Source organism: Amaranthus tricolor, chromosome 5 (assembly GCF_026212465.1).
Source record: "Amaranthus tricolor cultivar Red isolate AtriRed21 chromosome 5, ASM2621246v1, whole genome shotgun sequence".
NCBI lineage: Eukaryota > Viridiplantae > Streptophyta > Magnoliopsida > Caryophyllales > Amaranthaceae > Amaranthus > Amaranthus tricolor.
In genome coordinates, this window is record NC_080051.1 from 20,649,228 (window position 1) to 20,663,962 (window position 14,735).

At 35.1% G+C, this 14,735-nt stretch overlaps 1 protein-coding gene across 1 annotated transcript; it reads left to right on the forward strand.

Moving 5' to 3' along the window:
* Positions 1-3,252: 3,252 nt before the first annotated feature.
* On the forward strand, positions 3,253-10,535 carry LOC130812612 (flagellar radial spoke protein 5). Its single transcript, XM_057678139.1, is given in 10 exon segments — positions 3,253-3,427; positions 3,429-3,522; positions 7,435-7,519; positions 7,734-7,850; positions 8,377-8,441; positions 8,520-8,608; positions 8,700-8,779; positions 8,942-9,053; positions 9,586-9,705; positions 10,112-10,535. Coding segments are annotated over 10 exon segments (978 nt in total). The 5' UTR covers positions 3,253-3,394; the 3' UTR covers positions 10,295-10,535.
* Positions 10,536-14,735: the final 4,200 nt, after the last annotated feature.

Here is a 14,735-nt window from a genome sequence, read left to right on the forward strand (position 1 = left end):
GGTTAATTAACGTAGCATCAAGAGGAGACTAGTTTGAAGTTCATCAAACCATTGAAGAACTTACTAGCTAAAGTGGATCTTGGTTTTGATTTTCTGAAATTTTGTGTGGACTTAATCTTGCTCAAAGGTAACTCACAAACTAATATACTTAAGTATAAATTGAATGTTTTAAAGTAGTTTTAAGTTGTTAAATGGTTGTTGATTCATGTTCAAAGTTGAGAGTGAAGTTCATTTTATTTGAGCAAGTTTCTGTCCGAAATTGTTTGGCTATTTTTGAGACAGTTAGAGTCGTTTTTGGTTTTGATTTCTTCATGAGATTTGTAGAGCTCTAATTTACTGTCACGTGGGCACTTGAATTGCCCCAAAATGAGTTCGTATGAGAGAGTTATGTCCAAAATACTAACAGGCTGTCGTGAAAATCGAGAATAAGCTTTCTGTTTTGCCATTTTTAGGGCAGTTATGATTGTTTCTGGGTTTTGGTGTCTTCATAAGAATTGTAGAGCTCTGAGTTGCGATTGCATAGCCACTTGAATCGCCTCTATACAAGTTTATATGAGGAAGTTATGACCAAAATACTAATAGGATATCCTGATATGGTACTGATACGGGATTCTTAAAGTGAGATTAGAAGTTATGAAACAAATTGGGTATTCATTTGATTAAATATTTAAGGTTATTTATTGGGTATTTGAGATTAATTTAGGGATATAATTCTTTCTTTGTTATTGGTATTGTTGAGTTATGGTTCTTATTTGATTAAGATGGGTGTTCGATTCAAGTATAAATTTGGGAACATAAGTATTAATTGGGTATTGATTAGTTGATATTATTTAGATATAATATAAGTTGGATATTGGGATTTAAGATTTGTGTAAAATTAGGTAAAACTCCATTGATAGTAACTCAAGTTCTTATATGTTGATGGTTGATGATGAATTGATTTATATTTTAAGTAATGATTGTTGATTTCAAAGAAAATCAAGTGAATTCTTGTTTTGTTTTATAATAAAATATTCGACGTTGAATATGTCTGTTTTTGGGAATTGGCAACGGATATTTGTATCCGAATTATTGTGAAATCTTATAGCTTGATAATAGGTAATGGCTATTTGGATCGGTCTCGAGCCTCCGATCCCGTTTTGTTCTTGCAAGAGCCGTATTTTCGGTGATGACGATCACCCGTGTTCTCAGAATTTAGATAAAGTCTACTTCCTGACGGTCCATACATATTCCCACGTTTTTAATTGTTATCATATTATTGATTTAATATGGGTTTTGATTAAATACGTTTGGTATATAAAGTTTTGTTTGTTTTGCATTGAAATCATATGTTTTATTTGCCGTATTGTTCGCTATTAACTTATAAAGTAATAGATGTATTTTGATTTTTGCTATTAACTTGCAAAGTTATAGTCATGTTTTGATTCATTATGAACTAAAGGTACTTAGCCGTATTTATAACGATACCAAACGGTCTTTTAAAAGAGTTCGAATTTGGATAAAATAATGTTTATAAGTAGTTACCAATTGAGCAAGAAATTTAATTGAAGATGTCTGTTAATGACTTATATATAAATGTAATAGTTTGTCGGATTACTCAACAATTTAATTGTTGACAGTCTTTGATGGGGCCTATTTCTTACGGGAGATAGATCTATTTTCAGGTTACCTCTGCGGTGGAGAGGATGCCTACATGTATTATGTGTTACGGGCGAGGCGAGGACTTATTTTGAAATACATTTTGTAAATTAGTTATTCGTAAATTAAATTGTAATAATTTCATAATATTTGTTAAATAGTATTTACTTATTTATGTAAAAAGTTTTAAATAACTTTGATATTAGTTGCTGTAATCATCGAATCACAGGTTAGATTCAGTCCAGACCACTATAAGTCTTCCGCTGTGTTGTGGACAGTATTATTATACTGTTTATGTTGGTTTGGGCTGTTTCAGTTACCCACCCTATACAAGCGGGTTGGCTCAAGTGGCGAGCAGCCACCGAGGTGCTATGTGATAAGAAGTTTCCAAATAGGTTAAAAGATAAATTTTACCGAGTGGCAATCAGGCTTGGTTTGTAGTATTGAACAGAATGTTGGCCTATAAAGAAAACTTTCAAACATAAGATGAAAGTTACAGAAATGCGTATTCTAAGGTGGGTGTGCGAGTACACATTGATGGATCGAATTAGGAACCGAGAGTTTAGAGAGAGGCTACGGGTTGCCCTTATTTCGGCAAAGATATGCGAAAATAGATTGAGATGGCTTGGACATGTGCACAAAATGACTTTTGACGCCCCTATGAGGATGATAGAAAGCATCATAGTAGAGGGTGAGAGAAGTCGAGAAAGACATAAGAAAACTTGGGAGAAGCAAATAAAAATTGACTTGCATGAGTTATACCTCTCTGAGGACCTGACCAGAGATAGGAATAATTGGAGGCGCCTTATTCGTGTTTCAGATTACTAATTCCCTTGCGCTTACCTGTTGGTGTTCTTGTTCTCCAACTTTTATTATTATTATTATTATTATTATTATTATTATTATTATTATTATTATTATTAGTAGTAGTAGTAGTAGTAGTAGTAGTAGTAGTAGTAGTATTATTATTTTTTTTCATATGCAGTTTTGCGAAGGTGGCTTCAACTTCACTCAGTTCTATTCGTTGCAAGAACTTCTCTTGATTTCTCTCGAGTTGAGGGACTCGTTGACCGCGCTCTCTTTTATGGGTATGAGTTGTCGTTGTCCTTCCCTCCCCAGACTCTACTCATAGTTTCTCTATGGGCGGGATACACTGGTATGATGATGATGCAACGTTTTTGAAATAAATTTCATTTATTATGAATATGTAAACGATATGACACATAACAGTTTATATGTACATATAAACCTCTATATGACATAACGGTTTACTCAATAATATATTAAAATAAGTTTAATTTGGTCCAACGTGGATAATAGCTTGGAAAATAAGTTTCAATTTAGAGTTAAAGTGGGAATTATGTTTTTTACAATAATTTTAGAAAATGATTCATTTCTATGTAGATTTTTATTACTCATTAGTCATTTTTATTAATTAAATTAATGGTCTAGAATTTAGGTAGGTTTATTCGGAAACTCTAGAAATCCCTACACCTCCTTATCCTTGTCAAAGCTCCTCACTATTAGTCTAGTGCCCTCCACTCTCCACCAACAAAAATTTTAAAAATATGTCGTCATTTCTTCACCACTGCACCGTTTCCAACCTCAGCGCCATAAAATCCTTTAAACCAAAAACCTCAAGTCAGCGTGACTCGCCGAGACTCACCCGGAACTTGGTCAGATGCGAGTCGACCACCGAGTTGTCGGTAGAGAATCGGCAAGTAAAGGTAAGTCAAGGGAATGATTCGCTAGAACTATGCAGAATATTGAACGGGATGTGGCAAACGAGTGGTGGGTGGGGCACAATAGACCGCAGCAACGCCGTTGAAGCTATGCTTCGATATGCTGATGCTGGACTTACTACCTTTGACATGGCTGATCACTGTAATTGCTTCTTCTCTCGTTGTTCTTATTTTCGATTTTGCCCCTCGAATTTTATGGTCATAATTTAAGCCACTTGGTCCAAACATATCCTCTGTTTTTGGCGTTAAAATTTAAAATGTGTACCTAATAAATAGTAAATTTTAAGGAGGGTAATTCGGAGGTACAGCCTATTATACCCTTCTTCTATATGCCTGTTAGCTGTAAGCAGTCTACCTGCCTAGGTGTTAAAGGTAGCTATGGTAGCGGTTATCTACATAAAGTATTAATGTTTGTCAAAAATATTATCATCATGGTCCCAATAGTCCCTATAAAAGAAGGCCGAATAATACTCTCATGAGGAGGTCACGATTGAAGGGAGCTCTTAACTCGAGTATCTTCTGGCATATGAGTATGGGAAAACCTGCAAAAGAAAAGGCAGAAAACACAAAACATACAAACACAATACGACTAAGACAACACTAAATAAACCAAAACAAAAACTAATGAGACTCACTTATATGGATCTAACATCTCCAACTACTTCTATTCTAAGTTAAGTCCTTATAGAGGTGCAACTTACTTATGTCCTTCTTTGATCCTCTCATGTTTTCTTAGGTCTTTCTTGACCTCTTTTATTATCGATTGTGATGTTTTTCTCTCTTCTCATCGGTGAACCGCTAGCTTTCCTTTGCACATGACCGAACCACCTCAATCTACCTTCACGCAATTTTGCAGAAATTGGAGCCACCCCTATCACTTTAATTACCTCATTCCTGATCCTATCTATTACAAAATAATATTATTACAAATGTGTGTTACAAGTATGAATACGACACTATTTGTAATCTTTTGTAGTTGGCTATGGAACTTCACTATTCACCAATAGGACACCAAGAAGATATGTTTGCGACAATGTAATCAAGTCGCTCGGTAACCTGATATTTATGGGAGGCATATCAATACTTTCATCTTGTGATATTTCTCCCACAAAGGTACTAAGGATGATGAAGAAATTCACAAGGAGATACAACTTATACAACAATATCCTAGCACAAAGGATATTGCAAGAGTAAGACAAGTATTGTAATGGATTATGAACGTTGATTTGATGAAAGTTAATTACTCTTTCACGAACAATCTCGTATAGAGAAGAACAAGAACAAGATAAATGTTCTTAAGGAAATTTAGAATGTGCTCTGAGAATTGGAGTGGAATGCCCCTTGCATACTTCTTTTATTTATAGAAAAAAGTATTAACCAATGCCTTCTTATGAAACAAGTGTGTTTCATCAAACAAAACCTATAAACCAAAAGGTTGATTCACCAAAGCTTATCAATGAATCAATATAATGATTCATCATTATTAACCACCATAAGTAGTTAACATACACTAGTGATGATGGAAACAAACAGCACTAACAAAATAAACTAACTAAAAAAGCGAAAAACAGATTAACAGGCAGTTGTCGCCAGAAAAGCCGACTCGGCTTTGGGTTCTGTCCCAAAATTCACAACCGCAACTAGCGACGACTCGTCGCTTATAGGGGCGACGAGTCGACTTTTCTTGCTGACTTCTATCTTGCGATTTTCCTTTTAAGGCATATTTTTGGACTTGCGATTTATTGCATATTGTCCCACTACTATACTTAGTACGTAGTATGTATAATATAGGTCTTTATATACTCTAAATGTGCAACACTATCCATCCTGGTGTGGCCGCATATCCATCTCAGCATACGTACCTCCGCAACTTCCATCTTTCTCTCATAGGCTTTCTTAATGGGCAAGCATTCCATCCGATATAAAAAGATGGGCCTTACTGATACCCGATAGAATTTACCTTTTAGTTTAGGTAGAAATCTCTGATCGCACAGCACCCGAGTAGCTGCTCTTCATTTAAGTCACTCTGCGTATACTCGATGTGTTACATCTTCATCTATCTCCCCATCACTTTGTATAATTGAGCCTAAAACATGAACTTAGTCAAACTAGCAACTCACTAACTTCTATGGTCGTCCTTGAATCTCCCACTTGTTCCTCCCCACTAAAATTGAATTTTAGGTGCTCTATTTGGTGATAATTATGTGCAATCCTTTTCCTTCAAGAACTACTCTCTACTCCTCTAATTTTGCCTTGACTTCTTCTCTAGATTCTTCTATGAGCACAATGTCGTCAACAAATAACATGCACCAAGGTACCGGTATCCCCGATGTCATTGGAAAGTTCATTAAGGATAGCAGGAAATAAGAAAGGGCTTAGAGCTGAACCCTGGTGTAAATCCACTTGAACTGGAAAAGGTTATGTTAGCCTTATCGGTGTTTGGATGCTAATCAAGTCTCCCTCATATTGAGGTCCCCTTATATGCTAGCTATGGTATTGTTTGAGCTTTTGCTCACTAGGTTGTACACTTGCACGTGATGCATATAAATACAAATAATCAAGTTGGTAAGTTTCGTTATGTAGTTGTGAAAACAACTAAGGTTGAGATGAAAAACATAACAAAAGGAATGGGCAAAGGTCTTCTTAGCAAATACACAAAAGCAGTGAAATAAACATATTTTAAACTCTTGAGCACTCCATATGTTTATCTCACCAAACGCAATTTATTCCACTCTTTGGTGGTGTAATTCACTACATATCTTTCTTGGTTTCAATAGATAGCCTTAAAACCCTCAAAAGGTAAAGATCATTAATGAGTGCTTGGCACAAAGCTCAAGGTTTACAAATATGCTTGTCCCAGCTAACGTGCACAAACAATCGTGTATGCTTGTGTGAGCAGCCATCAAGGCCCACTTAATGACTTGGTCTGTCAAAGATGCTCGCTCGTGCCATTGGAATGCTTGCGGGAGCACTAGTACATCACGCTACTCGCTTAGGCATGAAACCAACTCGCCCAAACATGGAAACAATCTTCCAAAGCACACCTATACTCATGCTCTTTCTAGCCCACACTTAACAACACAGTTTGTACTTTTTCTTAGAGTTGCTTGTAGTGCTCACAAGAGCAGCAACACACGTGATGCTTTCGCATGTCTCCACGCTTGATACTTATACGAGCAAGCTCTCACTCCACATTTAATTCAAATGATTTGGTGCTTGCTATTATATATATTTTAATGATTGATTCTTCGGTCATAATGAACATGTTTTCACAAAGACAAAGGAGAAAGCATGATTTATATATTTGAACGCTTGAGGACATAAAAGTTAAATAACATGTGAATCAATAGCTGCTGCTGAATAGGGGATGGTTCTAGAACACAAGCAGAAAACATTTGCTTCTAAGTTCACACTCTTCTGGTCCACCATTTTGAATAGCTTCTAAAAATATGACAAAAATTCAGTTTTATTCTTGCTACAACTTTGTATATACTTCTATAAAAGCCAAGATAAGAACTGAAAGGAGTAATGTAGTTAATGATGGGAAGGATTCATTGGAAATGTGTTGTGTAGTTAATCAGATGTGGCAAACGAGTGATGGGTGGGAGATAAGCGAAAGGGACAATGTCATTGATGCTATGGTTCCATATGCAGATGCTGGGCTTGCTACTTTTTATATGGCTGATATAAGTAAGCATTAAGATAGTACGGAAACTAAAGCTTTATTTGGTCTATTAGGTTGTCTTGACATGTTAGAGTGCTGATTATGGAGGAGGTTCTCCATTTACATGGTATATAAATGCAACTCTTTGTAACTCATTTTCTGTATTTTCCTTCTAAGAAAGCTGCAAGAAACTTGTTCGCACTTTTATACCTGCTTAGCTAGATCTTTCTGGATGCTTACTTGCCTTGTGCATCCCTGTTTTTATCTGCATTACTAAATGCTGCTTCTGGCCTTAGAGGAAGCTTGCTGGTCTTCCCCTTATGTCTAGGAAAAATATTTTGTAAATCAAGATGGCTAGTGATTCCATTTATGTATCTGTGCTGGTTTCAGATGGTCCTGCTGAAGATCTTTATGGAATCTTCATAAATCGAGTACGTCGTGAGCGCTCACCAGAGTATTTAGATAAGGTCAGAGGGTGAGTTCGACTCTTGGTTACTAAAGATGTTCTATTATAATAATTTATACGTCATGTGATATTTTGATTGGGTAATGAATAGTCATTAACAAAGGGTTGTAGCGTACTTGTTTGCTTTTAGACCTGTGTTGAAGGAAGAGCTCAGAGATGTAATTGATTGATTTTGATGGATATTTTTAACATTAATGCTGCTTTACATGATTTTCATTTGTAGTCTCACAAAATGGGTTCCACCACCAGTTAAAATGACCAGGAACTTTGTAGAGGGGAGCATTGATGTTTCAAGGAAAAGAATGGATGTTGCTTGCTTAGATATGCTTCAGTTTCACTGGTATGAATGATTCAGATTCTATTAAATTGACTTGATGTAAGAATAAGTTATTGTGTTTGTACATGCCATGTATTACATTTTGCCTTTTTGAGGAAACCTTGGTTTTGATTTTGTTGTGTCTTCTGCCTTATTTTTGTTTTTGCATTACACTAAATAGTTTGTTTAAATTCCAAATAGATCCATTTAATTTGTTTTAAATCTTTAATAGGTTATTTGGCGATTATGCACCTTGTGTAAAGAATGGATGTTTGGTTCCTAGACTGCTAATCAATAAAAAATAATGGCTGTTTGATTTATATACTGCTGAACAATAAGAAATAATGGATGTTTGATTTTTATTCCTGATTTCAGGATCATGATTATGATTTATGTGTCATCTCTAAAAATACTGGTTGTGTTTGATCTCTCTTTCCGTTTACTGTTATGGCGAATACTTTTCTAATATATTCTTGATAAAAATTCTGCTCAATTTTGATAGTCAAAATGCTTTAACCGTCTGATCACCTTTTTTCTCTACTTGAAATAGGTGGGACTATGCCAATCCTGGTTATCTTGATGCACTGAAACATCTTACAGATTTGAAAGATGAAGGTCTCAATCTTTTTGTTCTTTTGTTGTTCCACCAAAGTATTGTCTCAAGAACTTGAAAAATTAAATTTGTGTTTCTAGGAAAAATTAAAACTGTGGCTCTGACAAATTTTGATACGGAGAGGTTGCAAATAATTCTGGAAAATGATATTCCTGTTGTTAGCAACCAGGTAAATTCTATCACTTGGTGTAATTCTATGTTTTTGATTTCACTATTAAGTGCTAAACTTAGTACAAAAATGCATGAACTACTGTATTTAGGTGCAACATTCAGTTGTTGACATGCGTCCTCAACAGAGAATGGCTGAGCTCTGTCAGCAAACGGGAGTGAAACTCATAACGTATTTTCCCGTCTTTTATTTTATTTTATTCATTTGACCCATGCCCCTTAGATCTAGATCTTTACTTCTTTATGTCTAGCAAGTTGGATAACATCGATCCAAAGTTCCATCATATTGTAGTCTTTACAATACTTAATAACTGTTGTATGATTACATTTGCAGGTATGGAACAGTTATGGGTGGTCTTCTATCTGAGAAATTTCTCGATACCAACTTGAATATTCCTTTTGCTGGTCCTCCACTTAACACTCCTTCCCTGCAAAAGTACAAAAGGGTACAAATCTTCTTAAGTGATCTCATGCTATTGATATTCTTAGTGTAGCTGAAAAATTAAGATTTAGACGTTCTTAGTTTGTAGACGTTCTTAAGTTTTGAAGGGTTCCATTTACAGCTTTCTTTGGCCTCTGCAATCATGTTTTCATATACTACTACTATTTGCTTGGGTGCTTCTTGACAAATACTGTTCAAGTAGCCATCAGCTTAAGCTTTTAGTTGAGTTGGTTCTTTGACATGGTATAAGAATCCAACGTGACAAGAGATCATGGGTTCAAATCTCAAGCACTCCTCATTTAAAGTGCAATATTTAGTGCTAGGTATGAGGAGGGCATGTGCTGCATCCACACTTCTAGTCGAAGGGCTCTCGTGTGAGGGGGCGTGTTAGAGTATATAACATATCTTGGAGCTTTAACCATCAACCTAAGCTTTTGGTTGAGTTAGTTCTTTGACAATTACCAAATGAATTTTGGTCTTTTTCCTGTTCTGCTTTGATCTGGTGCCTTATTGCACTTTTTTCTTTGTAATTACAGATGGTTGATGCATGGGGAGGATGGAGTCTTTTTCAAACCTTGCTTCAGGTGCTTAAAACAATAGCTAGGAAACACGGAGTGTCCATATCAACGGTTGCTGTGAAGTACATTCTTGACCAGGTATTGCGTGTCTATTTTGACGAAGATTCATGCTAACTGCCTTAGAATGCTGCACATATTCTACTCATACATTGTGCTAAATATCTACTTGAAATAATAAGGCATAAATGAGATTCGAAATCGTGGTTTTTCCGTCATGTTGGCTTTTGATACCAATGTCAAGAAACCAAGTCTACCGGATGCTTTACAGGTCAATAAACCAACTCATAGCAAAACTTGCTTATGGTTGTAAACCCAGGAAATATTATATACTTTATCACTCATAGTCTCTTCGTAAACGCTTAATAGTTTAGGGAGTTGAGACATTTCATCCCTTGTTAGTTGCCTGAGTAGTAGGCAACATTCTCTCAAACTGCATTTTGCAAAACTTTGCACACATATTGAACTTTGAGTTAAATTATTGCAGAATGCTGTAGCAGGCTCCATGATAGGCGTCAGACTTGGGCTATCAGAGCATATTAAAGATGCTAATGCCGTCTTCTCACTCGTTCTTGATGAAGAGGATGTCGAAAGCATCCGTGAAGTATCCAGCAGGGGGAAGGATCTGATGAGGGTGATTGGTGATTGCGGAGATGAATATAGACGCTAAATAGTTGGATACGGCGTTTTTTGTACTTGATCTTCCCACCTGCACAGAAGCGCAAGTAATGAGCACATAAATATTGTATGTACATTGTACAATACCAAATTTTTGTAATGTGGTAAAATAAATCAGTAAAGTGTTGTAGCAAATGGGTGCGTTTTTACCTATTGATTGTCGATTTGTACATTTACACAATACTGCAATTAGTTCTGGTTCCATAGCTTATTACAATATTACTCTCTCTGTCCTTTTAAATTTGCATTATAAGACTCAAAAAGTTTTTATATATTTAAATTTTATGGTGCAAACTTAAAAAAATAGAAAGAATAAGTTTTAAGACCCCATGGTGGGCTGATGGTAAGATGTCTTCCCATTGCATGCTCTAAATACATTTTTGATACCAAGGTTAGGAATCATGATGATGTTCAAATATATATTCTTCCGTCCTATTTATTTTGCTTTATTTTTTTTTCGTACGGGATTAAGGAGATGAATAAAATGGATTTAAATAATAAGTTACTTAGAAATGCTGAGGCAAGCTTCAAATCTCACCTTGATGGAGGTGAGTGCGATCACCTCGTAGCATACTCAATGGCTTGCACTATTGAAAATGAAGATGAGCATGAATTGAAGCATGAAGTGATTCGTTTTGGATCACTTGATGAAGTGTTGATGATGATGATTTGAGGATGTTTGTGCAAGGGATTGAGAGTCTTGATAATGGTATGGTTCAAGGGAAGCATGGCATGGGATGGACAGCAAGTCATTCGAGGCAAAGGGTTGAAAACTGAGACGCTCGACCTGTCGAGCATAGTGGCTCGGTCGAGCCAAGCTGCTTGACCCAAGCACGCTTCAGTGGGCTTTTTTATCCGGTTTCTGTTTTTTGGTTCGTTTGAGTGGGCCTTCAAGGCTTTTGTCTTAGGCTTTCTTATATGTCATAGGAGTATATAAGAGGGTCTTAGAACCCCATTAGGGTATTGGAGAGGCACATACAAGATTGAAAATAGGGTTCACACCATAAGAGTTCTTCAACCTTGTATATGTATGTTTGTGTGAGATTGAGTTAAAGGTTCAATCTTTATCTTGAGAGAATGTTTTCAAGGATTGGAAAGGTGAGTCATTAATGTATTGTTGAGTATATTAATGATAAGATACTTGTTTTGAGGGAGAGGTATCATTAGATACCTCATATATTGTGTGTTTTGAGTCTTCCATTGTTGTGCTTTCTTTTGGTTGTTTACTTTGCACTTGTTTTTGTGTTTGTTTTTTCACCATTGCCATAGTCCATTCACATCAATAAATACTATTTCCTCTGTTCTCTAATGTTCTTTCCGTTTAGAATATTTCAACTTAAGGAGAGAGAATTTTAATTAAGGTTTTTAAGATATATTTACAAGATAAAATATATCCATGTGAGATCTTATTAAATACATCTAATGTATACTTTTTATTATGTATTTTTTTATAATTTTTTATTATGCATATTTAAAAATATTAAGGCTTAAATTTTACTTTGAAAACTCTGTAAAATAAAACGAGAAGAACATAAAAGAATAAAGGGAGCAGTGAATAATATTAGTCTTTACATACAAATAAATTGCTCAATAGATACCAAGCTTTTTTTTGAATTTAATATACCAAACTTAAGGATACCCTAATTCTAACAATTATATCCTTTTTAATTATTAGGCACTATCAAACACATACCTAATTAGAAAGTGCAAAGTTAGAGCCATTACATTAAAAAAAAGATAGTATGAATTATAATAAAATTAACTTTGGCTTGATGTGAAGTAGCCATGCCTGTAACTCCATAGCCCATAGGACTTAACTCTTGGTTCATTCACTTGTCCTGCTTCAGTTGTTGCGTCTATTATTTTCATTTAATGGTTTTGTTGTTAGTGTTTTTGAGGATGCATATTACGTGTTTGATGAAATGCTGCAATGAATTCAATTAGTGGAGTCGTTCCATGTGCTTCCTTCTTATCATTCTGTTCTTGGGTTTTGATATATATGGAATTCTTTCATTGTATTTTTCTGGGTTTTTATTTTAAATGTTGGTTTTAGCCTGTGCTATATGTTTGAGATACTTTGAACTTTCTTTGTGAAAGATGTTAACTGCATTGCCTTCTTTTATAAGACCAAATCAGGTTTGCTAAATGCTACTTCTGCAGCAATGAAAATTTTGTTTGGCACATAAATAATTATGAGTTCTTTGATTTTGAATTATAATGGACTATATTAGAATGTTCACTTCTTGATTTATATGATTTTTTAACCAAAACTGCATTTCAATTTATATGATTTTGTATCATTAATATACTGTTTTCTGTCTTTTAGTGGGTTGTGCATTCAGGTTCTAGTTCCCTCTATAATTCAGTACTCCTTTTACCTCAGTTGGAAGCAAAAGATAAATATGGATGGTATGTGGAAATTTGTCAACTAACTATCAAACCGTAATTTTCTTTCTTGACAACAAGAATCACTGATATATATACTTGATGCCATAGGTATTTGTGAGTTTTAATTCTCTTTGCCTCACTATTCAGAGTTTCCGAATTTCAATTAAGTTGGTTTTATTTCTGACTTATTGAAAGGTTCATAGGTTAGATTTAGATAAATTCCTAAATGGCATGTTAGAAATCAATTTCGACAAACCAGTTTTTGTATTGCTATCATTTTGAAGACTTCGCATTCCAGTTGGTCAGGAACCTAGCTATATGCCATGGAAAGCATAACAATACTTGGTAGGACATCAAATGATTGATGACTTTGGTTGTTACTACTTGGGTCTTGCTACGTTCGGCCTCTCTAAGGATGAAACCATTTTAAATAATATGTAGGGGTATATAAAGACTTTATTTATTCTTCTGCCTATTTTATATTAAGATAAATCAGAATAGTGGCTTAGTGCAATCCTAGAGAAAGACTAGGGTGAGCATAAATGGAAACTCACATACTCCGACTGGTCTGAGGTTATACTTTTAGGACTATTGTTTGCTGTTTAGATGTTTGTCCCGTTTAGAGGTTTTAATGTTATTTTAATGTTAAGAATTGTAGGAATGCTAATAGATGATCGAATGCAACAAGAGGGAGGTGAATTGTTGTGTATTAGGTTTAAGATTTTTGCCTCTAATTTTTTGCGGAATTGTATCAAGTAAAGAACAAAACTTAAACTCAAATACGAAAAGAAAAATAATAAAGGAGACAAAGATTTTACGTGGAAACCTTCTTGGCCTAATAAGAAGGAAAAACCACGACCCCCGAGATTTCAAAATTCTCACTATGTTTTAGGCAATCAATTACAATTACATAAAACAAATATGCTTCACTTGAAGCTTCTCTACTTTAGGCCTATTTCTCTTCTCTTCTTTTCTCCTTCTCTTTCTCTTCTCACGCTTCTCTATTCCCTTAGACTTCCCTTAAGTCTAATTACAACAAAAACGCTCAATTACCCTTACAAGGCCAATTCTTAAGAAGATTAAAATTAAGTAGTTGCTCAAGAAAAATATAATGAATTAATTGGCAAATTCATGAACAAAATATTTTTCTTATTTTGATCTCACCTTAAGGACACTCTTAGATAGATATCGGTTTAGCGTAGCTTCCCTCGTTTATAAAGGGAACAGCCATCAGTGCACTCAACCCACGATTTCCATGTAGTGCACTCACCCCATGACTTCCATTTACTTACTTGCTCCCAAAGAAAATTGAGAAGTTATTGAAAGTAGAGGTGGAAAATGACTGCGGTTCTCTTGTACGGTTAATAGTACATGAGTCACTAGGAAGATCCTAAATTATAGGAGACTTGTTCAAAGTAGAGAATAAATCTCTTGGGTGTCCGATTTTATAGGAGACTAATTCAGTGAGGAATAAGTCCCTTCAAAAACTTTTTGCCAATTAATAAATTAACTTTATTAAGCAACTAATTAAACTTTTAACCTTTTACATTAACTAAAAACAGAAAACGTAATTTTCGTAACTTCCAGTCAATGTCTTCTTCAGACCTGTATCGTGGGGAACAGCGTACTGTCTCCATCTACAACTTTCGTCAGGACTTTAACTCTAGGAACAGTAAACTGACTTCTAAAGCAATTGTCCAACTTCTTGGATATTTGAGACATGTACAACTTCCACGAACCAAGTCATAGGCTTCATCAACGATTAACAAAATCGGATATTCACCTACAAAATAATCTCTAAAATATGTTTGTTTATCTAAAAGTGAAGTCGTCATCAAAACCTTAAGAGCCAACAAGAATAAATCAAGGGTGCAAGTTTACCTAAGACATTACATTCTAGTGATAATGGAATGTACAAAGGAAATATCTTGTCGAAATATACCTACACCCTAATTGCTGAGCATGGAAAGGGGTTAATTCTCGCAGTTTTTTCTTATGACAAAGTTAATTCTCTTTGTTAAGATACAAGCAGTTGACTTCTGTTT